Below are 23,983 nucleotides of genomic sequence, written 5' to 3'. Positions count from 1 at the left end.
TCACCAGATCAACATGTTCTATTTCTACATACACCGAATAAAAGGAACAACTGTATCATGTCGCATACGTTTAGCGTATTGAATAGAGAAACTGTTCACTCTAAACACAAAAATAGTGCGAGCAAGAAACAGCAGTATTCCCATGTCACAAGACTATTATTAACTGAAGTATCACAAGTAGGAATCTTTATTGTACACATTAACATCTATGGTAACATTAAGAATGCACATTAAGTTCAGACATGCTTACAGGGGTGTCTAAGACAACCGTTACTTTATGCCTGGTGAGATTTTTACTACCATATAAATCATAAAACAGGCAGAGATTGAAGTAGAAACAATGAATGTAAAATGTTGCTCTGCAACCTTGACTCACTTAGAACAATTGCAGGGAGCTTTCCTGGTAGGGTCTGCAAACTCCCAGAGGCCTGTTGCGGGCGATGCCTGCTCATGTTGTTCATGCTGTGTGGGATTCAAAGCATTGTCCTGCCACACATTCTCAGTCAGGCATGCTGCTGGACCAGGACTCTGATGTGAAGGTGGCGGAGGTGGGGTGGAAGTGTCTGCAGGTGCAGTGGTCGCTGGAAGGCTGACGGAACGGAGAACTGCATCTGCAGCTGCCGCAGGAGACAGTCCCAACGTTGCTCGATTTGGAGCCGCAGATGGATCATCCATGTCCGTGACAAGCACATAGCACCTAGGATAGCGCATTTTTGTGCCACCCACTAGTACCTCTACTGCAGGGGGAAGTGCAGACTCTTCACCTCCTCCGTCACGACTTGAGCACTTTGGCCCAAGGGGAAAAAACTGCCGCCAGTCTTCTAAGTGTCGCTGGACTTGCACGTCGGTGCTCTTGTAAACCTGGCCAGTTAGGGTACCAGCCATACCATATGGAGCAAGAATCACTGTAAAATTGGTCCTCTTTAGTTAAGTATTGTCATAATTATGTATCTTAAGGACAATAATAATTAAATATGCAATCAATTCCGTGTAGATACTAGTGATATGTAGTGGAACATGGGACAGGTCAATCTCATTACCTGGAATACCTGATGAAGAAGCCTGTGCCTGCTGAAGATGTTGCCAAGATAAACTGCGAACTAACGGATGAGTGCGAACGTCAATACTTGCACACACGGTGCTCTCACCGTGGACAAAAAATGCGAAGGAGAAAGAGAAGTGTGTGCTGAAAATAGAACAATGCAAGTCAGTACACATCACATTTAATGAAACCCAATAAAATTGCAATTTTATGAGAAGGAAAGTTGCTACTCATCATATAGCGGAGATGCTGAGTCGCAGATAGTCCTTGCTGTGACTCACCATCTTCGCTATATGACGAGTAGCAACTTTCCTTCTCATAATATTATTACAGTCCATCCTAGATTTTCCATTGGATGAATTGCAATATCTTTTTTCACTGAATAATACCACAGTCTTAAAAACATTTGGTATGTATACAGCACATTCAATAAGAATATATTGGTGTCTGTTCCTACAATATTTACAATACATGATCCTCTTCTACCTGCTCCAATGTGGACTCCTGGAGCAAGGCCGACCAATAACCAAATCCAAAAACAATTGACTCCTAGCTTTCAGAAATGTCTAGAGAGGCATCAATGCAAAACAAACACTTAAGACTAGGTGCACATGTCATGAAGCAAGGGATGTGTCATGGACTTGAGATAGAAGCTGATCATACCTTATGTAGAACAAAAAACTTACAACAGCCCTGTGTCAATCAGTTCTTATTTATTTTTCCTTAAGTTACTAGTTTCAGCATTCCACGGGTGCCACCCTCAGGCCCCTGACCATTAGAACACCAACAAATAAACAATGTAGTGTGTGTCTGGTGTATAGCACAAGATACAATACAGATACACAACACACACACAAGATATACATAAAACAAGATATAATACAGGTACAGCACACCTGCATTACCTGATGCTCTAATCCTCAGGAGCTTGAGGACGGCACCACAGAAGTGCCGAAACTGTTAGATTTCATCTTGCTGACGAATTTCAGAAAGTTTGGATAAATATGTTCATAAATATTTGTTTTAACAGGCTTGTCTAACTGATTTGTATTTCAACAAACAGAAATTAAGATGCTTCTCCTACATAAATAATACCTTGGATTTCAATTTTTACTTCCTTTATTCCTTATATCAATTTATTCACACCAATTATGCACTTAAATTCTGACTTCACACCACCAAATTTGTATTTGTGATGAAACTGAAATTCTGAACTTAGAAGCATTTGGGCATTGAAATAAATTTGATGGGATCAAGCGAAAATTTTTGCCGGACCAGGACTCAACTGTGAGATTGTCATGGAGATACTGAAGGAACTGAACTGGAAGGCTCTTGAAGATATACGTAAACTACCCCAAGAAAGTCTACAAACAAAGTTTCAAGAACTGGCTTTAAATGATTACTCTAGGAATATACTACAACCCCCTACATATCGTTCACATAGGCATCGTGAAGATAGGACTAGAATAATTACTGCACACATACAGACATTCAAATAATTATTCTTCTCGTGCTCCATATGTGAATAGAATAGGAAGAAACCCTAGGAACTGGTACAATGGGGCATACCCTCTGCCATGTACCTCACGATGATTTGCAGAGTACAGATGAGATATAGACGCAGAAACCCAGATTTCTCACTTCATGTAAGAGATCACCTTAACTACTTTAGCTATTTGAGCACACTTCATGTCCAACCCAAATTCCTAACTTGTTGCACACTATGTACATAGCTTCCCCTGTCCATTATCCTTATTGCTTGCAGCCTCATGCTGATTACTCCAGAGGTCAGATGAAGAGCGCATCTGCACTGAAGGATCATTAACTGCTGTCAAGGCACATACATTTGTGTGTCTGGTGCCTGTTCTTTCAGACATGTCCAAAAGAAAAAACACACTATAATTCTTAGGAATTTTAAGTTTAGTAAATTCAACCATACTTAATACAATCAACAAATGACCAATTATTTCTGTTCACTCAAATATCAGAGGTACTATTTCTGGAGTAAAGGAAAGTTTATTACACACCTGGCACCTATCATCTTTTCTGAGCCTTCATAAGGCTGTATAAACCACTTGCCAAGACGAACAAAATCGCGCGATAACAGGCACCTGTAACAGAAAATATTAAGAAACATGTAAACACACTCGGAATTAAATATTTATATCCCATCTAACAGCATATCTGCGTGTAATCATTTGTTACATTTCAGACAAATTATGTTTACTGAGTAATGAATAAAATGGTGATGATGATGATGATGAGCGTTTGGCGTCATTGGCCGGGAGGCCCCTCGCGGGGCAGGTCCGGCCGCCATATCGCAGGTCTTATTACAGTCGGCGCCACATTGGGCGACCTGCACGCCGGATGGGGATGAAATGATGATGAACACAACACAACACCCAGTCCCTGAGCGGAGAAAATCTCCGACCCAGCCGGGAATCGAACCCGGGCCCAGAGGACGGCAATCCGTCACGCTGACCACTCAGCTACTGGGGCGGACAATAAAATGGTACAGATATAGGATCTAGGGATACTCCTGTGTCTGCACTTAACTGAGCTTGAACCAATAACATGTAAGCAGGATACTTCTGCCTACAAATGGACTAAATCCATCATGTGCAACACTCTACATGACTCGTCACCTTGACTGAGTAATTGCCAGTTTCTAAAAATAGACAATTTCTTGAAAAGGGTATTTAAAACTATTTCAGCATTGTCCATTCCTCAGTAAATACCTCTTTTCCTGTTGTTAAGGTCACATTGTGCATCTATTCCACCTGCAACTGGACCAGTGTTTCACCATCTACAACTTCAGCGTCTTATTGCTGTGTCTCCTATTGTACTACTGCAGTTCTACATTGTTTCATTGTGTTTTGACTAAAATGTGACAATACTCAAATGCAAATTTAGAATTTATCATATTTTATGGCAATAATATTTTAGTAAATAATTAAAATGTATTTTCTGTAGTTGTATTTTCTGTTGTTTAACCCTTTCAAAATAACGTGTTGCTACTCTCATATTTCAAATGCAAAACAGCTAGGCCTCTTCAAATGAGAATACTGGTTTGAACATTAATTTGGCTCCATAAAAGATTACAGCTGAATACATACTCAGGAAACATGGTTACAGACTCATTGCCTGGTCCTTCGTTTTACCTTCTTCATAGCTGTGCCAGTTCATGTCACTGCTAACCAAGAGAAAGTTTCATGGTTTGTCAAACTTGAGCATCCTCCCACATTTACTCATGTTACTGTCTTCATCCATTAGGTAGATAAAGACCATTACGGAAATGACCCAGAAAAAACTGAACACAGGATAGTTTTGTATTTTTTTTTTAAGGTCTCTTCAGATACATGGAGATATCAAAAATCCTAAAATATAAAGAAAAATGTGTTTCATGTTACTGAAATCATGACTCACATATTCAATTTCACCCATTTGAATTTTAGTTGCTTTTGAAATCCACATCTACATTCAATTTTAGTCATTTGCTTTTTGTTGCATTTACAGTCATTAGTTTGGGAAACAGTGCCATTCTGATGATAAAATGAGCTTTCTAAAATGTGTCTCGCAAAATAATTACACTACCTGCATTGAAGTAGGCAAAAATTCATTCATTTTTCAACTACATAGGTTTTATTCACTATGGGAAATAAAGCTACTCATTTTATGACAAAATACTAGAAATATTTTTGCCTTCCAAGTTGTCTCAATTGATAGGTCAATTATTTTATAAATTTCAACTGCACAATGTGGTGAAGCCAAGAAAATTTCTAAAAAACAACGGCAAATTCAGGATCAGTGCTACATATAAGTTTTAAGCTACTGGTGTGACTCTTTCTCACACTGTACAACTGACAGATTCAAATGACTAATACGAAAATAATTAACTTTGATACATTTTTAACGTATCCATGAAAATAAACTTCTGAGAATCACTCTAAAGACTCTGTAGTTTATTTGCACAATCATTGGGCACAGCCTTGTGAACACTAGAGTAGTTGGGATCAAACTTTGTTTTTATGTCACTACTTACCTCTCTATTAGATTATGCAGTGCCTTGAAGAGTAGTGAGCGACACTCATAGGACAGACCACTCTCCCACGAGCCCTGCTCCCCTTCTGCAGCACAGAAGAAAGAGTGAATGTTTAACAGAGAATGCAAATAACAGTCATACCATAAAATGTACAAACAGAAGTCCAAGTGTTATGTACATGAGCAAATTAGAAATTTCTAGGTACATGAGTTTTTTATGTCAATTACATAAAAAATTTAATAGTTATGCATTACATCTACATATTACTCCATAAGCCACTTAGAGTGCCCAGTGCATGGCGAATTTTACCAATATTATAGACTTTCTCTTTCATTCCATTTAAGTGTTGAGTAAGGAAGGAATCACTGTCTACAAAGCACTGTACACTCCCTAATTTCTCTTTATCATATTCTCACAGTCACTACACAACATATACTATGCCGAGAGCATAATGATTGCGCAGGTTCTCTGAACTGACACAATGGGGTCCTGCGAGAATGAAGATGGTTTTTGTCCAAGGATTCTCATTTGGGGAAGTTCCCAGAGTATTTCTGCAACAGTTTCATAGGGGCTATATTGTCCTGTTACGACACTAGCTGCAATTACCCAAATTCATTTAATATCTTTCCAATTTGCTGTATTAGTATATCGTTCGCAGTTTCTTCCACAGACGCATTGCATTTTCGCCTTCCGGCAAACCTAAGTCCTCCATTTACCATCAGTACTACTGATTTTACGTGATTGTCCCAATTCTTAGTATTTCACCTAAATAACTGTGCGATGAGACCTGCTCGGTAAATCGGCAGCTATTTGGTTCTTTTTTCCTCTTTACAGGCATTATCGTACATTTATCCAAATTTAAAGAGAGCAGCCATTACACCGAGTGGAAATTTAGTCCAAGTCTGAGAACAGTCCAAAGACGGTAATTTCCTGAGTTCCTACTGCATTTCTTTGGGCCACACCCGTTCTTACTTTTGTTTCTGTTGAACATTCTCCATCCAATACAAAGTAGTGGGTTCTACTAGTCAAATATTCCTCGAGACTTTCACGTATCTGTGAAGATAGTCCGTACGATCGATTTCGGTTAGTAGTTGACGATGCGGTACTGCATTGCGGAAATCTAGGAAGACTGAATCTACCCATTCACCAGTACTATTGCTTTATGGGCATAACACTATACGTTTTCTACTCATCGACTCCAAAATGAACAAAAGTTCAATTTGATGGGGATATGTCGGAAGCTGGCAGAAGACGGGTCCACGGGCGGCGCTGAATGGGCGGCGCGGCGGCGGGCTGGACAATGACCCGCTGCTGGAAGGTCAGCGCGCCTTGCCGCGCCGCGGCCGGGCTAGCGGATTCCAGAGCAGCGCAGCGGCGCTCATCGCTCCCGCGCCCCGACGTTGCCACGCTACGCCGCGCCACGCCGCGTCGCGAACGCCCGCCCGGCACACTTTCGCGAGCTCTGGCACCGTGCCTCCTCTCCGAGCAGGCACCTGCTTACCAGCTACCATGACGCCCCAGCCTTCTGCGGCTGCTACAGGACGTTTTCTAAGGCGCTACAGAGCGCCCGAGTCCATAAACACCGAACCCAGAAAGCTCAAATGGTCCGTTGACGTTGCTGTCATCTACCCTCCACCTACATTCTGAAAGCCACCTTACGGTGTGTGGCGTAGCGTACTTCTCCGTACCAATATAATTTGAAGGGGTCGGCGGAAGAAAGTGCTAAACAATAAAAATGTGTTACTGCATATATATGATTGGTTAAATTCAAATACAATAACACAAATTCAATAATAGAAACTATTTACATACTACACACCGCTTTCTAGCGGTACATATGAAACCAAATGCTAACATCACGCTATTCGAAAATACAACTGATAAAACATGACCAGACTAACACCTATCTAATTGAAGTTTTTAACACTTTCTTCCTTTCCTCTTCCAATTGCGCACTGCTGTAGCCTCGGAATGAAGTCTAATTTCTCTATTTTCTCGTCATGGCCATGTAACGAGATCTACGAGTATACAAGAAGAAATTTGTTGCTCGAATCATTTAGGAATTTCTCCGTAATGCACAGCGCCAGCAACGTTATTTGGTGAACTGCTCCATAATGCTCTCGCGCTTACTACACGAACCTGTAACGAAATGCAGCCATCTTCTTCGAATCTCTCTCTTCCCCCGTCATGCTACATGGTGCAGTACTGAAGAATTTGTCGAACGTGTGTTTCTTAAGCCACTTTTCTTCGTGAATTAACGTCTACCTTAAGATTCTGCAATTAAATGTCAGCTTGAGGATTTGTTTTCCTGCAACTAGTTTCAATTTTGGGATTCTGTGGTAACGTCTTCTGGGACCAAACTGCGGAGGTCATCGGACCCTAAGCTTAAACTAACTTGCGCTAAGGACAACACACAGACACACCCATGCCCGAGGGAGGGCTCGAAACTCCGTCGAGGAGAGCCGCGCGGGCCGTGACAAGACGCCCTACACCACGCGGCCAGTTCTAAAGTGACCACGCCACTTTAGGCTGCTCTGGACGTTTACCCCGAGGTATTTAAAGCGGTTATTGTTTCCGGTGATACATCGCTAACAGTGTAAATTGAACGTTAATGGAGCTCTCTGCCTATTTGTGTGTGATTCGTTGCATTTAGAACCAAACCTCGGTATTTCGCTATAGCCTTCCGGTGTTGCAATCTTCTCACAGACATCCTCCTCTTCCGCAAACGGCATCATAGAGCTTCCGTCGTTATATCTCCCCTCTCCCCCGATTCACTTGGTTTCTTTACGGCATTTTTCCTCGTAATGGTCTGATACAAGAGTGCAAAGCTGAGACGGACTAATTTACTGGCTGAAAAATGTTTGGACTGCGTTTTACTCACTTCCATCGTCGGGTATAATTAGACTATCTGTGGAAACGAAATATTTATGAGATTTTTTGCACGGACGATTTAAGACGGAATGATTGCATTATTCTTTCTGTGCATTGAGTACACGCCACAATGGCACGCATTCTTTTGAACGTTCTGTTCAAGTTGACCGCAGTTAGGGTGCCTGACGCATATGGCACACCCCCCCCCCCCCCCCCACACCCCAGAAACATGCAGAAATGGTCTTTTCACAGGCCGTGGACACCTACTTGTCAACAGGGGTCGCCAATGATTATAATCCGTTCATCATAAGAATAAACCTGATGTAAACAAACATAAACGCGATGTTTGGTCAGATGCCAGTAGGTCCTGCTTATGTATTAGATATCTTATCACTAAGTAACGTTAACTTTAAGATATTCAAACGTATTAACAGACATCAACGTTTTTCTTAATCAAGCTTTAGCTACGTAGTTTTTATTTCAAAAATTGTGTACAGTTACAGCCTCTGCAGCATTGTGCTCTGATTGTCGCGCTGTTATTCGTGCGTTGATTCAATTCTCTCTTGTATAATTTTTCTCTCGTTCAACTTTAAATACCTACATCTCGTAATTATAAAAATCATCATTTTTTTATGTATAATGCACGTCTTCTTGTTTCTAATTACATATTCGACGCGAAATTCCTATTTCCATTTCTAATACAAATTCTTAATCATCGATGTTTCATGAAAAACTGTTCATAAAAGTTGTTTAAATTAGGTAAACATAATTTAATTTTTAGGGCAAAAATGAAAAACCAAATTCTCTTTATTTGGACTATGTCCATCGTCTTATGCCACAGAGGTAGGTAAGTATCGCAGAAACATGAAAAACAATCACTTTCACAACATCGAGCACATCATACAAATGTTGCATATTTACATTTGCTACTGTACCATTACACTATGAATCCAACGGAACTGCTCTGGAGCCAAGCTGCCGGATTTGGCCCGAGAAGTAACAAGACTAAGCCCCAGACGTACTGGAACTAACGCATGCAGCTATTTCACACGTCACTGCCGAACGCTGGCGGGATTTAGAACGGCTCGTCAGAACAGAAGAAGAGAAAATGCTGCGGCTGAAGCTAGTTGGCTTCGTGGATTCTGTTGTAGATAGGCCCGTTATCAACGTAGCAGGTGACACCTCCACAAGTTAAATGCATTTCTCGGTTCCGGATACGGAAGGAGCTAAGATATTACCAAACGACTGACTAAGCAATATCTTCAGTGGCTTCAATATTCTCTTATTTTACACACATCTTATGCAGAAAAAATATCCTGTTGTTAAGTCAGGAATTTTCATCATTCTTATTTTTAATTACAATAGTACGTTAGACAATAACGACAACGTGTCACGGTTTTCGTCTTAGGAGCGAATTGTGAGAGAGTTGCAGTGTATTATTTCCTTCTACTTAAAAATTAAATGACATTCGAGGCTGTATTGCTCCTCTGCTCTTTTCTTTTTACGTGTGAAACTGCAGCTGGTCACGTCACTGCAGGCTCGCTGTACGACCGGCCAGTGCTGTGATAGTTAAATGCGCTGGTAAAGCTGTTGTCCCGTATTATCGCTTAATCGATGTGCACGTAAGGCACAGCACAAAATGTATCATTATCGTAATTGACAGTCTCGAGACAGCTTGGCAGCAGTCCCACGTCAAACGGAAACTGAATGAGGTTCCAGCAAACACGGAAGAATACATAGTGCAATCTATACATCAGGGTTGTTCTTATGCTGAACGGATTATAGCATAGATTGCGCGGGCTAACAGATACGCCACAGTGCAGAAAATGACTCGTCAATTCAGTAGTCAGTATGCGCTTATACCGGGTACGATATTGTACTATTTCATGCAGTACGAGGTCTTGATTCTTAAAGTTTTTGATCTGGTGAAGGTAGGTTGCCCAAACGCATTATCCATTTGAGGAAATGTGCGATCCACACAGACAATTTTGACTGACATCACATTTAAATAATAAATAGATAAAAATCAAACTTCACAGTTTTAGACGAGTAAGGATGTTCTGAACAAGGAAAACTAAATGCACTCCGTAGAGGCATTGCTGTTACCGAATGAGGTGATGCGGTACTCTATTCACGATAATCCGCCATTACTTGGGGCGAATGCCTCACCTCCGACTTCCTTCCCCATACTTATCCAATCTGAACTTGGCTTAGTGTCTGAGCTTGCCGTCAACGGAAAGTAGAGACATACAAGCGCAATTGTGTTTAAATGCTTTTCAACCATGAATCGACATTACAGACACAGTAACTATTGAACGTGACCAACAAACACTCTCAATATGTTATTTACGAACAGTTATCAAGATTTTCGTGAATTGTGTGTCCTTTACACAAAGTGTAAACGAATGCCTTTCAATTTTTACCTCGTTTACTTGCGCTGGACAACTGCTTCAAATATGGAATCCGCAACAACTGCTTTAACTGGGACAGCGGCAATACCCTTAGGGCACATGGACGCGAACGCTCGATGCTGTAAGGCTACGGAGAAATAAGCTATCTACCATCTAACGACATCAGCTTACCTACTGTTTTCCCCCCAAGTAGACATCGGCGTAATCTCTGGTAGCATATGAAAGTTCCATGACTTCAAGACGTCTCTCCGACATAAACTCAGTCAACTACTTAAGAAAATACAAAAAAGTTTTGCATCACCACGGTTTCCAGAACTCGGGAAGCAGACGTTGACTGTGGATATTGTATCACAGACACCGTCCTTTTGACTGCTCAGAGATGTCACTAAACCCGCCCAAAGATGTAAACAACCATGCATGAGCAGCGCCTATTAGACGGAGGGAGTCTGACAGCCGATAATTTCCAGTCATTCCACCAGGAAGGAGGTACACGGCTCGTGTTGTCTGTAGTTCAACCATGCCTACACGGTCAATGCCGCTGTTCGATCGCGTCCGCATTGTTACTTTGTACCAGGAAGAGTTCTCAACAAGGGAAGTGTCCAGGCGTCTCGGAGTGAACCAAAGCCATGTTGTTCGGACATACAGAAGATACAGAGAGACAGGAACTGTCGATGACATGCCTCGCTCAGGCCGCCCAAGGGCTAATACTGCAGTGGACGACCGCTACATACGGATTATGTCTCGGAGGAACCCTGACAGCAACGCCACCATGTTGAGTAATGCTTTTCGTGTAGCCAGAGGACGTCGTGTTACGACTCAAACTGTGCGCAATAGGCTGCATGACGCACAACTTCACTCCCGGCGTCCATGGCGAAATCCATCTTTGCAACCACGACATCATGCAGCGCGGTACAGATGGGCCCAGCAACATGCCGAATGGACAGCTCAGGAGTGACATCACGTTCTCTTCAACGGTGAGTGTCACATATGCCTTCAACCAGACAGTCGTCGGATACGTGTTTGGAGGCAACCCGGTCAGGCTGAACGCCTTAGACACACTGTCCAGAGAGTGCAGCAAGGTGGACGTTCCCTGTTGTTTTGGGGTGGCATTATGTGGGGCCGATGTACGCCACTGGTGGTCGTGTAAGGCGCCGTAACGGCTGTACGATACGTGAATCCCATCCTCCGACCGATAGTGCAACCATATCGGCAGCATATTTGCGAGGCATTCGCCTGCATGGACGACAATTTGCGCCCCTATCGTGCACATATTGCGAATGACTTCCTTCTGGTTAACGACAACGCTCCACTAGAGTCGCTAGCAAGTCCACCAGACATGAAGCCTATTGAACGTGTCTGGGATAGATTGAAAAGGGCTGTTTACGGACGACGTGACACACCAACCACTCAGAGATCTACGCCGAATCGCCGTTGAAGAATGGGCAATTTGAACCAACAGTGCCCTGGTGAACTCTTGGATAGTAGGCCACAACGAATACAGGCATGGACAATGCAAGAGGACGTGCTATTGGGTATTAGAGGTACCGGTGTGTTCAGCAATCTGGAGCACCACCTCTGAAGGTCTCGCTGTATGGGGGTACAACATGCAATGTGCTGTTTTCATTAGCAATAAAAAGGGCGGAAATTATGTTTGCGTTGATTTCGATTTCAATTTTCTGTACAGGTTCCGGAACTCTCGGAACCAAGGTGATGCAAAACTTTTTTTGGTGTGCGTACCACACGGCGTGTTAGTATGACAGTGGACTCCAGTTGATGACGGCAGGGACAGTGAGTTCTTGCCAATACGGACCGAGAAACATTTAGCAAACAGGTGGTCGTCGATGTCAATGGAGGCGGAGGGCGGCGGAAGGAATTAGCCAAGGTCTGTTTTAAATAACTGTCGTTGAATTTAGTGGTAAATATTTGGAGCCCACACTGTTTAAGTATTTGGGGGTTATACTATAAAGCGGTATGAAGCGGGTAGGGCACAAAATCAGTACTACCGGAGGCGAACGGAAGACCTAAGAGTTGTTGGAAGGGAACTTGAAAATGGAATGCATCTGTCGAAGAAATCACATACAAGTCACTAGTGCAACCAATTATAGAATAGTGTTTCCGTGTTTGGAGTCTGCGACGTATCTGAGACAACAGACATCGAACGAATTTAGAGGCGCGCTAGCAGAGCGTAACAGTTTTAAACGGTACTTACTGAAGTGTAATAGAAATATCAGTGAAACTTATACAGGAATTCTTGGAGGGAATACCACAAAGTACTCTTGAAACCCGCATTCGAAGAAGAAGAAGAAGAAGAAGAACAGCATGCAATCACTGTGCTCTCACCATCATATATCATCTCGCGCAGTGATCATGGGAATAACAAATTAGGGTGCATACAGAAAATTGCTAAAGTCGGAGGTATACCTCTCGCCATAGAGTATATAGTGGGTTATGGGGCATATACATGAGTGCCTTCCAAGACCTTTCCAGAAACTAATGTAAAATTAAATCAGGGTGGTCGAACGGGAATTTGAGCACGCGTCCATCCCAATATCGAGACAGCACCTTGGCCATCCGGCTACCTCGATCACCGAACAGTGACAATGGGATCACTTACAAGGAGGGGGGAAAATTAAATTGTGTCCCGCACGCCAATGGAGAGATATCGCCGTAGATTAGAGATGGGCAAGTCAAGGCCAAACTAACGACACATGGGAGTAGTTTCCTGGAAGAAATAACACATGCGCGGTGAGCCAGTTGTGAAGCACGCGACTAGGTTCCGCACGCGCCGTCTGCCAGCCGGACCGGTTCTGCCGCGCTCGTGCCACCCAGGCCTACCCTCTCCCCCTGCTAACAGTGTGAACTCACCGTCTAGTGGTAAGGCCTACCCTCTCCCTCTGCTAACAGTGTGAACTCACCGTCTAGTGGTAATCTGTTATCAAGGTTCGCCAGCGTTATTTATTCTGTCAAAATGGTCTTTCTTCGCCAATGCCTTTACCCGGCGAGTAACGTACCCAACAAGAGACAAGACAGTTATACTTGCGCAGTGCATCGGATAAGCGAATGACAAAGTATTAGATAAAGAAGAAAGAAAGGCTCAGGTTTAACATGCCGTCGACAACGAAGTCACTGGAGACGGAGCACAAGCTCCGATTGCTTCAAGGATTGGGAAGGAAATCCGCTATGTCATTTCAAAGAAACCATCCTAGCATTCGTCTGGAGCGATTTAGGGGAATCGAGGAAAACCTAAATCGGGATGGGAGTCCATCTGAATGAGAGTCCAGTGTGCTAACAACTGCGCCACCTCACTCAGAGACAAAATATCAGCAGAAACTTTTGGGTTAAGCCAAGTTTAATAGTAGATATTAAAAAAAATTGCTGTATCTTTTTATCAACTCTCACGGAAAATTCCCATGGCAAGTATTTTATTTACCGCATTATGGGCGCGGACTCAGACTGTTTATGCGAACTACAAACCCATTCTGAACTTACAATTCTCGATTTAGTTACAGGAAGGGTACTAGTTTCCAGCAGTATTCAAGTTGCTTGTCGGAGACTAAAAATGCCGACACAGTATTCCTGCGTCGTGTAAGCCTTTTGGACGCTTTCCTTAACACCATTTCTGCCATCACAGTGAAAGTGAAGCGTTGCAAGACAACTCCGTTGGAGAAGCGGGGCACACTAGAAATCTGCGTGCGTACCGAGATAAGATAACGACTTGGCCGACCTTGCCACAGCGAGAGAAAACGACAGTCTCCGTTCACAAATTACGGAAAACTCCCAGCACGGCCAGTCTCAATAAACCAAGGACACTGTAGTGACGGAAGGTCGGTGGTTAGCATGCGCATGAAAACAAAAATAGCACTCACTCAGAGTTAAAAGTGCAACATTCGCTGCTCTGAATTCAGCACACAAAAAAATTAGGCGTGATAGTGCTTGGTTGAGAGGAGGCGGCGGGGACTGATTTACGTCATGTTAGCATTCAGTAAAAATTGTTCTTTTTAATGTTACATGAAGCTGGAGTATTTCGAACTCAAGTAGACAACCACAAATAATAGTATCTCCCATAGCACCGTTATATTTTCCAACCTTCTACCACGTACGTTGAACAGTTACTAGCGTCCATCGAAGACACACTAAAAAAACTCAGCACTTGCTACGCTATCTTGGTCTTTATACACGCTCAGATTAGGTCAAATCGCATAAGAAATAGGGGGAAAGTTAAATAAATACACCGCTGAATTTCGGACAACAGTGCAGAAAGAATGAATGAAACCTCAGTTCTAGTATGTTTACAGCTTAACGAATAAACGCTACCACACAACGTTACAGTGATTTCCAAGAAAAGAGTGCACACTGCGAAGCACGCAAGTTTCATTCAGGAGTAACGTATATAACAACAAATAGTAGGAACCAGCAAACCTAATAATGTTCATTGGGTCTGTACACTAGAATGAAGCTATCAGCGGAAATGCCTAAAGTATTTAAGAAAGCACCGCGCCGGCCGCTGTGACCGTGCGGTTCTAGGCGCTCCAGTTTGGAACCGCGTGAACGCTACGGTCGCAGGTCCGAATCCTGCCTCGGGCATGGATGTGTGTGATGTCCTTAGGTTAGTTAGGTTTAAGTAGTTCTAAGTTCTAGGGGACTGATCACCACAGATGTTAAGTCCCACAGTGCTCAGAGCCATTTGAACCATTTTTGAAAGCACCGGCGTATTCACTAGTTACAATAACCAATATAGTTGGGTACCACAGATGGGAGGTTGGGTAACTGTCATAGTTTGATTTGGGCCTGACATCCTGAGAATCATTGCATCCAGAATAACTCTTTAACCCCGCAGCGCAGCGTGCGATGTTTTGAAACTTGCTGGCAGATCAGGCCCGTGTCGCACCGGGACTCGGACCAGAGTCAGTGCCCGCCGCAGACGGTAGTCCTATTGACTGATCTATCAAAGCGCGACTCACGACCTGCCCTTACAGTTTCACTTCAACTAGTGCTTCTCTTCCACCGCTCAAACTTTACAGGAGCTCTCCCGCATACCATGCAGGCCTAGCAGTCTAGAAACTAATAACATCGCGGAAGAATAGCTCACGCACAGCCTAGAAATTGTTTCCCGAATGAATCTTTTACTCTGATGCAAACTGTACGCAGTTTCGAAACTTCCTAGGCTGTGAGTACATTGAGCCCAAACTCTGAAGAATCCTGAATTTAACATGTCTTGAGCTGTGTGGAAAGAAGCTAATCATTCCCGGTCTATCGGAGGTTTTAATCTGTCAGGAAGGTCTACAGCTGGTGAATGGGGGTTAGAGACGGGTTACTGCGTAAAGATGGAATTTCTAACCAGAGAGATGGGCCATAGTAGGCACCCACATGCAGCCGCAGATCAAGGGTACGAATCTTTAGGGAAGGGGTGGAGGGGAAGATCATAGCTTGTTCCCCTCATATAACTGTCACTCCCACTATTAACGAGGTACAGCTTGCGAGAATTCAACTTTTTGTTCCTATTATTATATGTTTAATATAATACGAATCTGTTTGCATTATTACATATTACATCGCTTGGATATAACTTCCAAGGAATTTCAGGTCAGAGAAGTACATCATATGAAAAGCATTTGTGTGAAAATTTGAGAAGTGCGCGCGTCTTGCAACTGATTTAAGAACAATAGCAACAATTAACCTCCGGCAAGGTCATAATGGATACGACTTAAAATCGAAGTGTACACTAATCATCACTAGCACGACACTAAGCACTGAAATTGTGAACACAGGTCTGCACACTATTGCTGGGAAAGCGTGTAAATGAGGTGATTACTGTTACTTTCAATCGCTTCTGGCTACGTTCGGTAAATGCAGTCTATGCTTATTGAAAAGTGGGTCTAAAAAGTTCGGTGAACGGTCTTAGACAATAAAGAAAACCAAGAAAGACTTTTACTGGCGTTCAAAGTAATCGCACTTCCGACATCGGTTGAAAGCTGTTGAGCATGGTCAGCAGACGCTTCTTGTGGAATAGCTTCAAGCACGGTGGTCATGTGATGTTGGATATCCGTATCGTTACAGGAGATGAGGCCTGGTACTGCCAATACGATCCGGAGAACAAGCGACAGTCAATGGCATGGTGTTCATCATCCATTTCCCTCGCGTACAAATTCACGATGAATAAAGCGCGTGCTACTTCGTCTTACCCTTTCTGACCATCTGCCTACAATTTTCTACATTAATGTTTTCTGTGTATTAACTGTGGCAAAAACATTTTTCCTGAATGGAACACTCCTGTACATGTTTGTGAATGTTCAATCTTCTCACAATGCACAACTGCTGCCATTTGTTGGGCATAACAATGAAAATATCAACAAGTGAATGTAGCAATATGCAGCAACTTGTGGCCGCCAGAATACAATGAAGTGGTATTATTGAATGATCAGTTTATTTATAACAATAGTGAATATTGCAAAATTAATTCTTTTAGTCCATGAAGTGAAGCCAAGTCTACAAATTATATTCTGAAAACGGGTACATACATGCGTATAAATCTTACATCTAAAACCATTTTTAAAAAATCACCTAAGAGCATTAGGCCATAAAGAAAAATTTCCCTGCCTCCAGAAAAAAATTCAGGTCTGAAAGGGTCAATCTTGGATTTTGTCAGTCGAATTTTTCTGGTAAGCGGGGAAGACGATGAACAGCATGACACTGACTGTCGCTTGGTCTGCGGGTCTCATCTCGTATAATGACGCGGATGTCCAAAGGCGCGTGACCACCGTTATTCCAAAAGAAGCGTCTGCTGACCGTTCTAACAACTTTCCAACTGATGCCTGAAGCGCGTTGTTGCTGACTGTGATTACCTTTGAAGGCTAGTAAAGGTATTTTGTTTGTAACTCTTCTTTCAAAAGGTAGCTGAAAACTTTCAAAACTGAAACGCTTTAAGAAAAACGCCGTATGTGTGTTGCGCGCCGTGACTGCCACGACAGCCCCCATCCACGCGTATCACATTTCTCTCGCTCGCTCTAGGGACTCGTAAACGGTACACGTGTTGTTTTAATCAGCGCCAGGGCCAGACGGTACCTGTGTCAGTCCAGATGCAGAGCGGCTATCGACCCGCGGGCACGCGCCGCCGCTGCCGCCGCCTGTAATCGGGCAATTAGCCGCGGGCCAGGCAGGCAGCGGCGTGGCGTGGCCCGGCTCGGCCCGGCTGGTCCGCTTTAAGGCAGCCGTATCGAACGGCCGCGGCCGGCTGCGCGTGCCGCACTCTCACGCTACTGCCTGCGATTATCCGTGGACAGGCTGCGCGCCGCCACTGCCGTATGCAAACACTTCTTAGCGTCGCTGCGTACAACCAGTCTGCTACCCACCCGCGCGCCTCTTCTCCGTAGCGCCAACGCTTCCGAGAACGCAACACCACCACAATGAAGCCAGATCGCTTGGCGGTGGCATTCCACAGACCGTCACACTTCTGTTGTAACACATGATTTCATGTGTATCATCGCGTCGACTTTAGTATCTGTGCAGTTACCATTCAAACATGCTTTGTTTACCCTGAAATAAAAGTACGCTAGTGACACGTAGCCTAATACAGAATAATAATTAATGAACGTTATTACATATCTCAAACGTATTTCAACAACTGTATGAAGCCGACCGGTTGTATTTGATTGCAGTTTCATACAGAGTACACAAAACAAGGCTGAAATTCCTCAAAACTAAGTTTTACACTGTCACACCTTCCTATCACCACCTTCTACCCAACGCCTTAAACTGGCAGTGGTGTGGTCTGAAACTGTGGTTTGTAGCACACCCCCATCTATTTTTTTTTTTTTTAATGTATGTCTTGAGTATCTTAACACTGAAATTAGTGGTTTAATCAAGTGTAAGTTATTAACATATATTACTGTATGTTATTAATATATAGTGACAATAATAAAACAGAATAATATTTATTAATTATTAGTCACATACCAATTACAAATATTGAGTCATATACTCCAATTTCTCATTGAATGAAACATATTCACTGACAGAGAAAAGTTTCTTGCACTTAATCACAAACTGGTCAAGAGCGTCTCTAATTGATGTCAATGTTTCTACTTCTTTCCTGGCTCCTCGAGTATCTGTCGTTAAAACGAGGACAGAGCAAGAGTAATTTTAATCTTTGGAGGGACACAGTATCCCAAAAAATCTTTTTACCTGTTTCACCACATGCCTAAGGTTTTTCCTAATTCAATCTACTTCCCTTGTAGGTTCCTGCTAAATACAGGAGCCCACAGCCATCATTTCGTGCTTCGTTATAAGTTTTAGTGCGTTCCCATATGAATACTTCTCTATCTGATTCACCATGCGATTATGTGTAAACATTATTTTTTTCAATAATATCAGAAAATACAAAGAGATTGAAACACTCTTATGGCGTGGCGCATTGTTTGGCACCACCAAAGACGCCTGGCACATGAGTAATAATATTGTGCCACCTCGTTCTAAAAATCATGTAGTGAAAATTCTTTTCTCCAGTTCCTCGCTCCATCTTTTCCCAGATAATAATATCACCTGACCTCAACTTCATCCTTTTTCGCCCCATTCCTGCTCTAATGATATGTCGCGATCACTGACAGTAATAGCATTCTCTTCATCTCCATCATCGAAATTTAGACCTCATCAAGTACGTGATCAATCAATTCTCGCACTTTGTCCCCTTCTGGCTCCATAACAATCTATATATTACAACATATCTTATATAGAATGAGATTTTCACTCTGCAGCGGAGTGTACGCTGATATGAAACTTCCTGGCAGATTAAAGCCGTGTGCTCGACCGAGACTCGAACTCGGGACCTTTGCCTTTTCTGGGCAAGTGCCCTACCATCAGAGCTACCCAAGAACGACTCACGACCCGTCCTCGCAGCTTCAGTTCTGCCAGTACCTCGTCTCCTACCTTCCAAACTTCACAGAATCTCTTCTGCGAACTTTGCAGAACTAGCACTCCTGGACGGAAGGATATTGCGGAGACATGGCTTAGTGGCCTAGGGAGGTGTTTCCAGAATGAGATTTTCACCCTGCAGCGAAGTGTGCGCTGATATGAAACTTTCTGGAGGATTAAAACCGTGAGGCTGTGAGGACGGGTCGTGAGTCGTGCTTGGGTAGCTCAGATGATAAGCACTTGCCCATGAAAGGCAAAGGTCCTGAGTTTGAGTTTAGGTCAGGCACACAGTTTTAATCTGCCAGGAAGTAACATATCATATGTAAATTATGCACAAAAATTTGATAAAATGGCTACCTGACTTTTTCTTCTGAAGGGACGCGAGTGGTTTCTTAAGGCTTCACAAACCCTACCATGACCGGGCATGGCTCCAAGTGAAAGAATTTATCATTTGAAGGTGAACAAGCATAGAATTAAGTCTCGTTTTTCGTATTCACCTAATTTATCGCCAAACGACGGTTTCTCGTGATCTCAAGATGCTGCCGAATCCTTCCAAAATCATATTTTACTTTCACCGATTGTAATAAACTTAAGGTGGAACCCTCATATTGTACTGAACGGCAACTCTGACCGCCTTACAAATTTAAGAAATACCTATGTGGTAGAATCTCTTCGCATAGTAACCATATATTCCATTTTCTCCCTCATCAATGTGCACGAATCAATGTCTGCACTGTGGCCATTTCGTTGTGCTAAAATTGCGCTTTCAAATGTCGCGTTAATGGAGAAGAGCTGCTGTGCACAAAAGGCACAAGGCCTGGTCAGTTCACCACGGAGGTTCTGTCCATTACAACTGTCCGCAACGCTCATCCGAAATGTTCGCATTTGTATGGATCGGCGTCAATGGCTTAAGCAAGCCTTTAAACTCGTGACCATTGGGACTAGTGGCAACTAAGCCTGAAATGATTCTAAAGGAGTGTTGTAATAGCAATTTTGCCTGTCTTCAGATCTGTTGTTGGCGGACACTAATGCAAAGTGGTATGCCAGAGTGTACTCGTGCCATGCAGCTGTAAAAACTATCGTTCTGGTGCAGTTTCTTCTAATTTTAGATTTGGCATACAGTAAGGGCTCTCACCGTGTGTGTTTCTTTTTCCCCAGTTGCTCCAATATGACTCTAGGGTTCACGCATTTATCATATACAACTAATCTGAACATGGAGATGAAGGAGCTTGCACAGGATAGAGTAGCATGGAGAGCTGCATCAAACCAGTGTCTGGACTGAAGACCACAACAACTATATAGCCACTTCGTGAAGATGCAAGAAATCGGCAGGAATTAAAGTTAGAATGTTCATCATCCTGTCAACTCCAGAATCATTAAAGATGGAATATTAAAAAACTGTCTACCACTGAATCGTAACCTACCTAATTTTTATGCATTCAAGTTACTGTGCCTAGAAGTGCAGTGCTTTGTTGCGTCTGAGCCTAATATAAAGGTGTCATAATCGTACAGGTTACACTAAACTAAGCCCAATAATGCATGACTGCACGAACAGAATAGATTAATAGAACCACTGGTGTTTAATATGGCCATACCTGATAAATTAGTCAGACATACAGTTTCGTGCGATCGGCTTCTAGGTAAATTTGTCACCACTGGGCCAACGTAGTCCAAGGTGTTGCAAGTAATATTTAATACTTTTTAAAAATCTTCTGTTCTCAATTGCAACGTAAGGAGAACCAAACATTCCAATTACCTAAGACATGGGGAAGAGAAAGGTTTTCACTCTGCACAAAAGCGAAGTGTAATTTCCAATGTTAGTTTATAAATATATCTCAAAAAGAATACCAACATCAGATGGGGGAAGAGGTTTTAATTTATCACGTTCTGTTATCTTGTATCTATATATACAGCCATTGTTCACGTCAGAACCGTATGCTATTTGTCAAACAATATCTGGAAAACACCTGTTGAATACACATCAAATAGAGCAAAGTAACACCTGTCGCGTCTCTCTCACTTGCGCCTCCATGCACGCACACCCAGGAATGCAGTTACAGATGCACTGTATCTGTAACTGGACAGTTTGAGTCGCCTACGGTGAACGTCTTCCGTTGATGATACTTTGTTAGCTGCACAACTGCCATACCACTACACTACACGAGTAAGAGAGATTCGAAGGGAAACTCGAACACGCTTGTGTGTTCTTAAAACTTCACGAGGTGAGTAGGCTGAAAATATCGACAGGTTGCCTTCAATATAACAAGACCCAAAACAATGTTTTTCGGTTAAGCCCATTACTTTCTTCTCGGGCGTGAATTTTTCTACGAACATCCAAAGACACTAAATGGCTGCACTTAGTGGTTGCACTTGTCGCACGGTATAACAATGACAGCTTTGCTTCATTACTTTTCTTCTCTGCTTTTCGGAAAATTTTTGCATGTCATTGCTCACTAGATACACTTGTCTACTTTCGTTTCAAGTCATGATATTGTGTCTTCTCTCAGAAACGTAACCTGCGCTAAAGCAGCAGTACATCCTAAGCGCGAGGTTTAGGGAGTCTGATGAAAATCATACAACCACTTACTAATAATGTAATCCTTCCCTGTCTACGGTAGTTGTGGAAAAAGCTTAACAGCAGGTTACGTCCAAAAGTGTGAATCAGAGAGCAAGAAAACTGCGCTGGCTGTTTTCAAGGGTACCCATCTAATGAGTAGGGGGAAAAAAAAAAAAAAATCACTGAAATCCTACTCAGTAGCTGTAGTTTTATGCTGACTTATGTAGGTACATAAAATCTATAAAATATATGACAATCAATGAAAATATGACATTAACTAACGCTATGTCTGTCCCAGAAATAATTGTGGAATTAATGCGCACGAATTGTGAAATTTAAAAAGATAATGGTTGTTAGCACCAGCAATTTTACATACACAATACCCAGTGTTTATTTCCTCTTGTGCGACAATAAGCAGGGACAACAATTTGCAATCTTGAATTTATATCTCTGACTGAAACTGCATGCATCATTACAGTCGATCCAACACAGAAGCGACATTTTATATACACTATCGGAAGTAAGAAGCGGAATGCAGTTCGCTTTTAACAACCGTTCACACAAAATGTTATGGATTGAAACAGAAAATTGGTGAGGAAATTAAAGGAAATACTACGAGGCATATTCTCTCATGTAAATATTCACGACGCTGACATCAAATGGCTGTCTTTTAAGTAGGGCATGGTTGTGAACGTGCGTAGTACGCGCAGCTACCGCAGAGTGGCGCGACCTGCTTCGTCGCGGACAGACGCTTACGTCACGACGCGGACCGTTGCGTCAAAACATCGGGTTACAGCGGGAGCATAGCACGGCAACCCGTTGAGGGCCTGTCCGTGTAGGGGCGCCTGTGTTGCCTTCGCCTGCACGTCAAACAGCTGCGCATTCTGTAAACTGTGATTGGCTTGAGACACAGAGATTTACCTTATGCGATGTCTTCTCCATTGTTAATAATACCCCATTCTCAAAAGCAATGACTCACGAATTACGACTTTCCAAAACGGCGGAACGAGAGCATTGCGCAGCACTACAGACCTGTCTTTTTGCATTTATCAGTAAGAAATTTGCGCTCCGAGCCTTCCTTCCCAACGAAATACATAGTATAATCTGTTACTATACGTTGCCGTCTTGAGCTGACTGCAGTCTAACTAAAATGAATTAAACTGTTTCTCATGAGAAACAGTTTAAGAAAATGAATTGTACATAGTGCTGCGCAGGAAATACTGCAGAATTCCAAAAATTGCCAAGCGCAGATGTGAAATAAAGCTGCTAGCAAGGAGGGAAGAAGCAGAATATATGAAGAAACACCAATAATCATGGAAGATGCTTCATAAATAAAGGCGAAACGCGTCTGGTATAAATGTTCAAATGTGTGTGAAATCTTATGGGACTTAACGCTTATACACTACTTAACCAAAATTATCCTAAGGACACACACACACACACACACACACACACACACACACACACACACTCGCGCGCGCCCGAGGGAGGACTCGAACCCGCAGACCGCTCGGCTAATCCCGCGCGCTGGTGTAATTATTTTTAATTTGAATGAAGTCAACTAAAGACAGATAACCTACAGTAACAGGTGTTAACAGCTGCTGCGGAAGATGGCCAAGCAAACAAATACGTGTGTAAATATACTACTTGGAATGAGTATTAAAAAGGGAAAACATTTCTTTTGCTGTCTTCAACAAGAAACAAACACTATCACACAAAAGAGAAATATGTTCCTCTCATAGTACGTGAGACGGTTCCACGGAACTGTAGTAAAAAGAAAATTAACTTAGCTTCTCATCAGCTATGAAGATAAAATTTTAGTTACTACGTCAGATATATTTTCCCCAACACTTCAAGAAACACCAACAGTGTAAGGCAAGTTGGAAATTTCACAAAATTGGTGGTCTGCCTGTCAAGCTTTAGCTTTTGTTGCATCAATCAAGTTGAATGTAAACCGATTCTTTTAACAATAAATCTTAACATCGTCTGTGGCTACTGCTGTATCTTATATTCCACGTACGCTTATCTGCTGTGCGTATCATGTCTTGGTGGATTGTGCTATATTCGCCAATAAAGCCAAACCATTGTAGTATAAGAACATTCTTCTCCTTTAAGAGTTTCTGAAGGTCAAGATATTCTTTCTAAAATTTTCA

General features: G+C 42.6%; 1 protein-coding gene across 1 annotated transcript in view; it reads right to left on the bottom strand.

Annotated features, from left to right (window-relative positions):
* The window catches only part of LOC124570971 (mediator of RNA polymerase II transcription subunit 13), a 201,198-nt gene that overhangs the window by 73,982 nt on the left and 103,233 nt on the right, over positions 1–23,983 (bottom strand). Inside the window, exons 3-6 of the mRNA XM_047131117.1 lie at positions 5,085–5,169; positions 3,070–3,153; positions 1,041–1,186; positions 377–905 (exon numbers count right to left, since the gene is read on the bottom strand). Of these exons, the coding sequence (XP_046987073.1) occupies positions 377–905; positions 1,041–1,186; positions 3,070–3,153; positions 5,085–5,169 (844 nt within the window). The remainder of the gene's footprint in view (positions 1–376; positions 906–1,040; positions 1,187–3,069; positions 3,154–5,084; positions 5,170–23,983) is intronic.

Source organism: Schistocerca americana, chromosome 1, assembly GCF_021461395.2.
Source record: "Schistocerca americana isolate TAMUIC-IGC-003095 chromosome 1, iqSchAmer2.1, whole genome shotgun sequence".
Classification (NCBI taxonomy): domain Eukaryota; kingdom Metazoa; phylum Arthropoda; class Insecta; order Orthoptera; family Acrididae; genus Schistocerca; species Schistocerca americana.
This window is presented reverse-complemented; position numbering and strand designations above follow the sequence as displayed.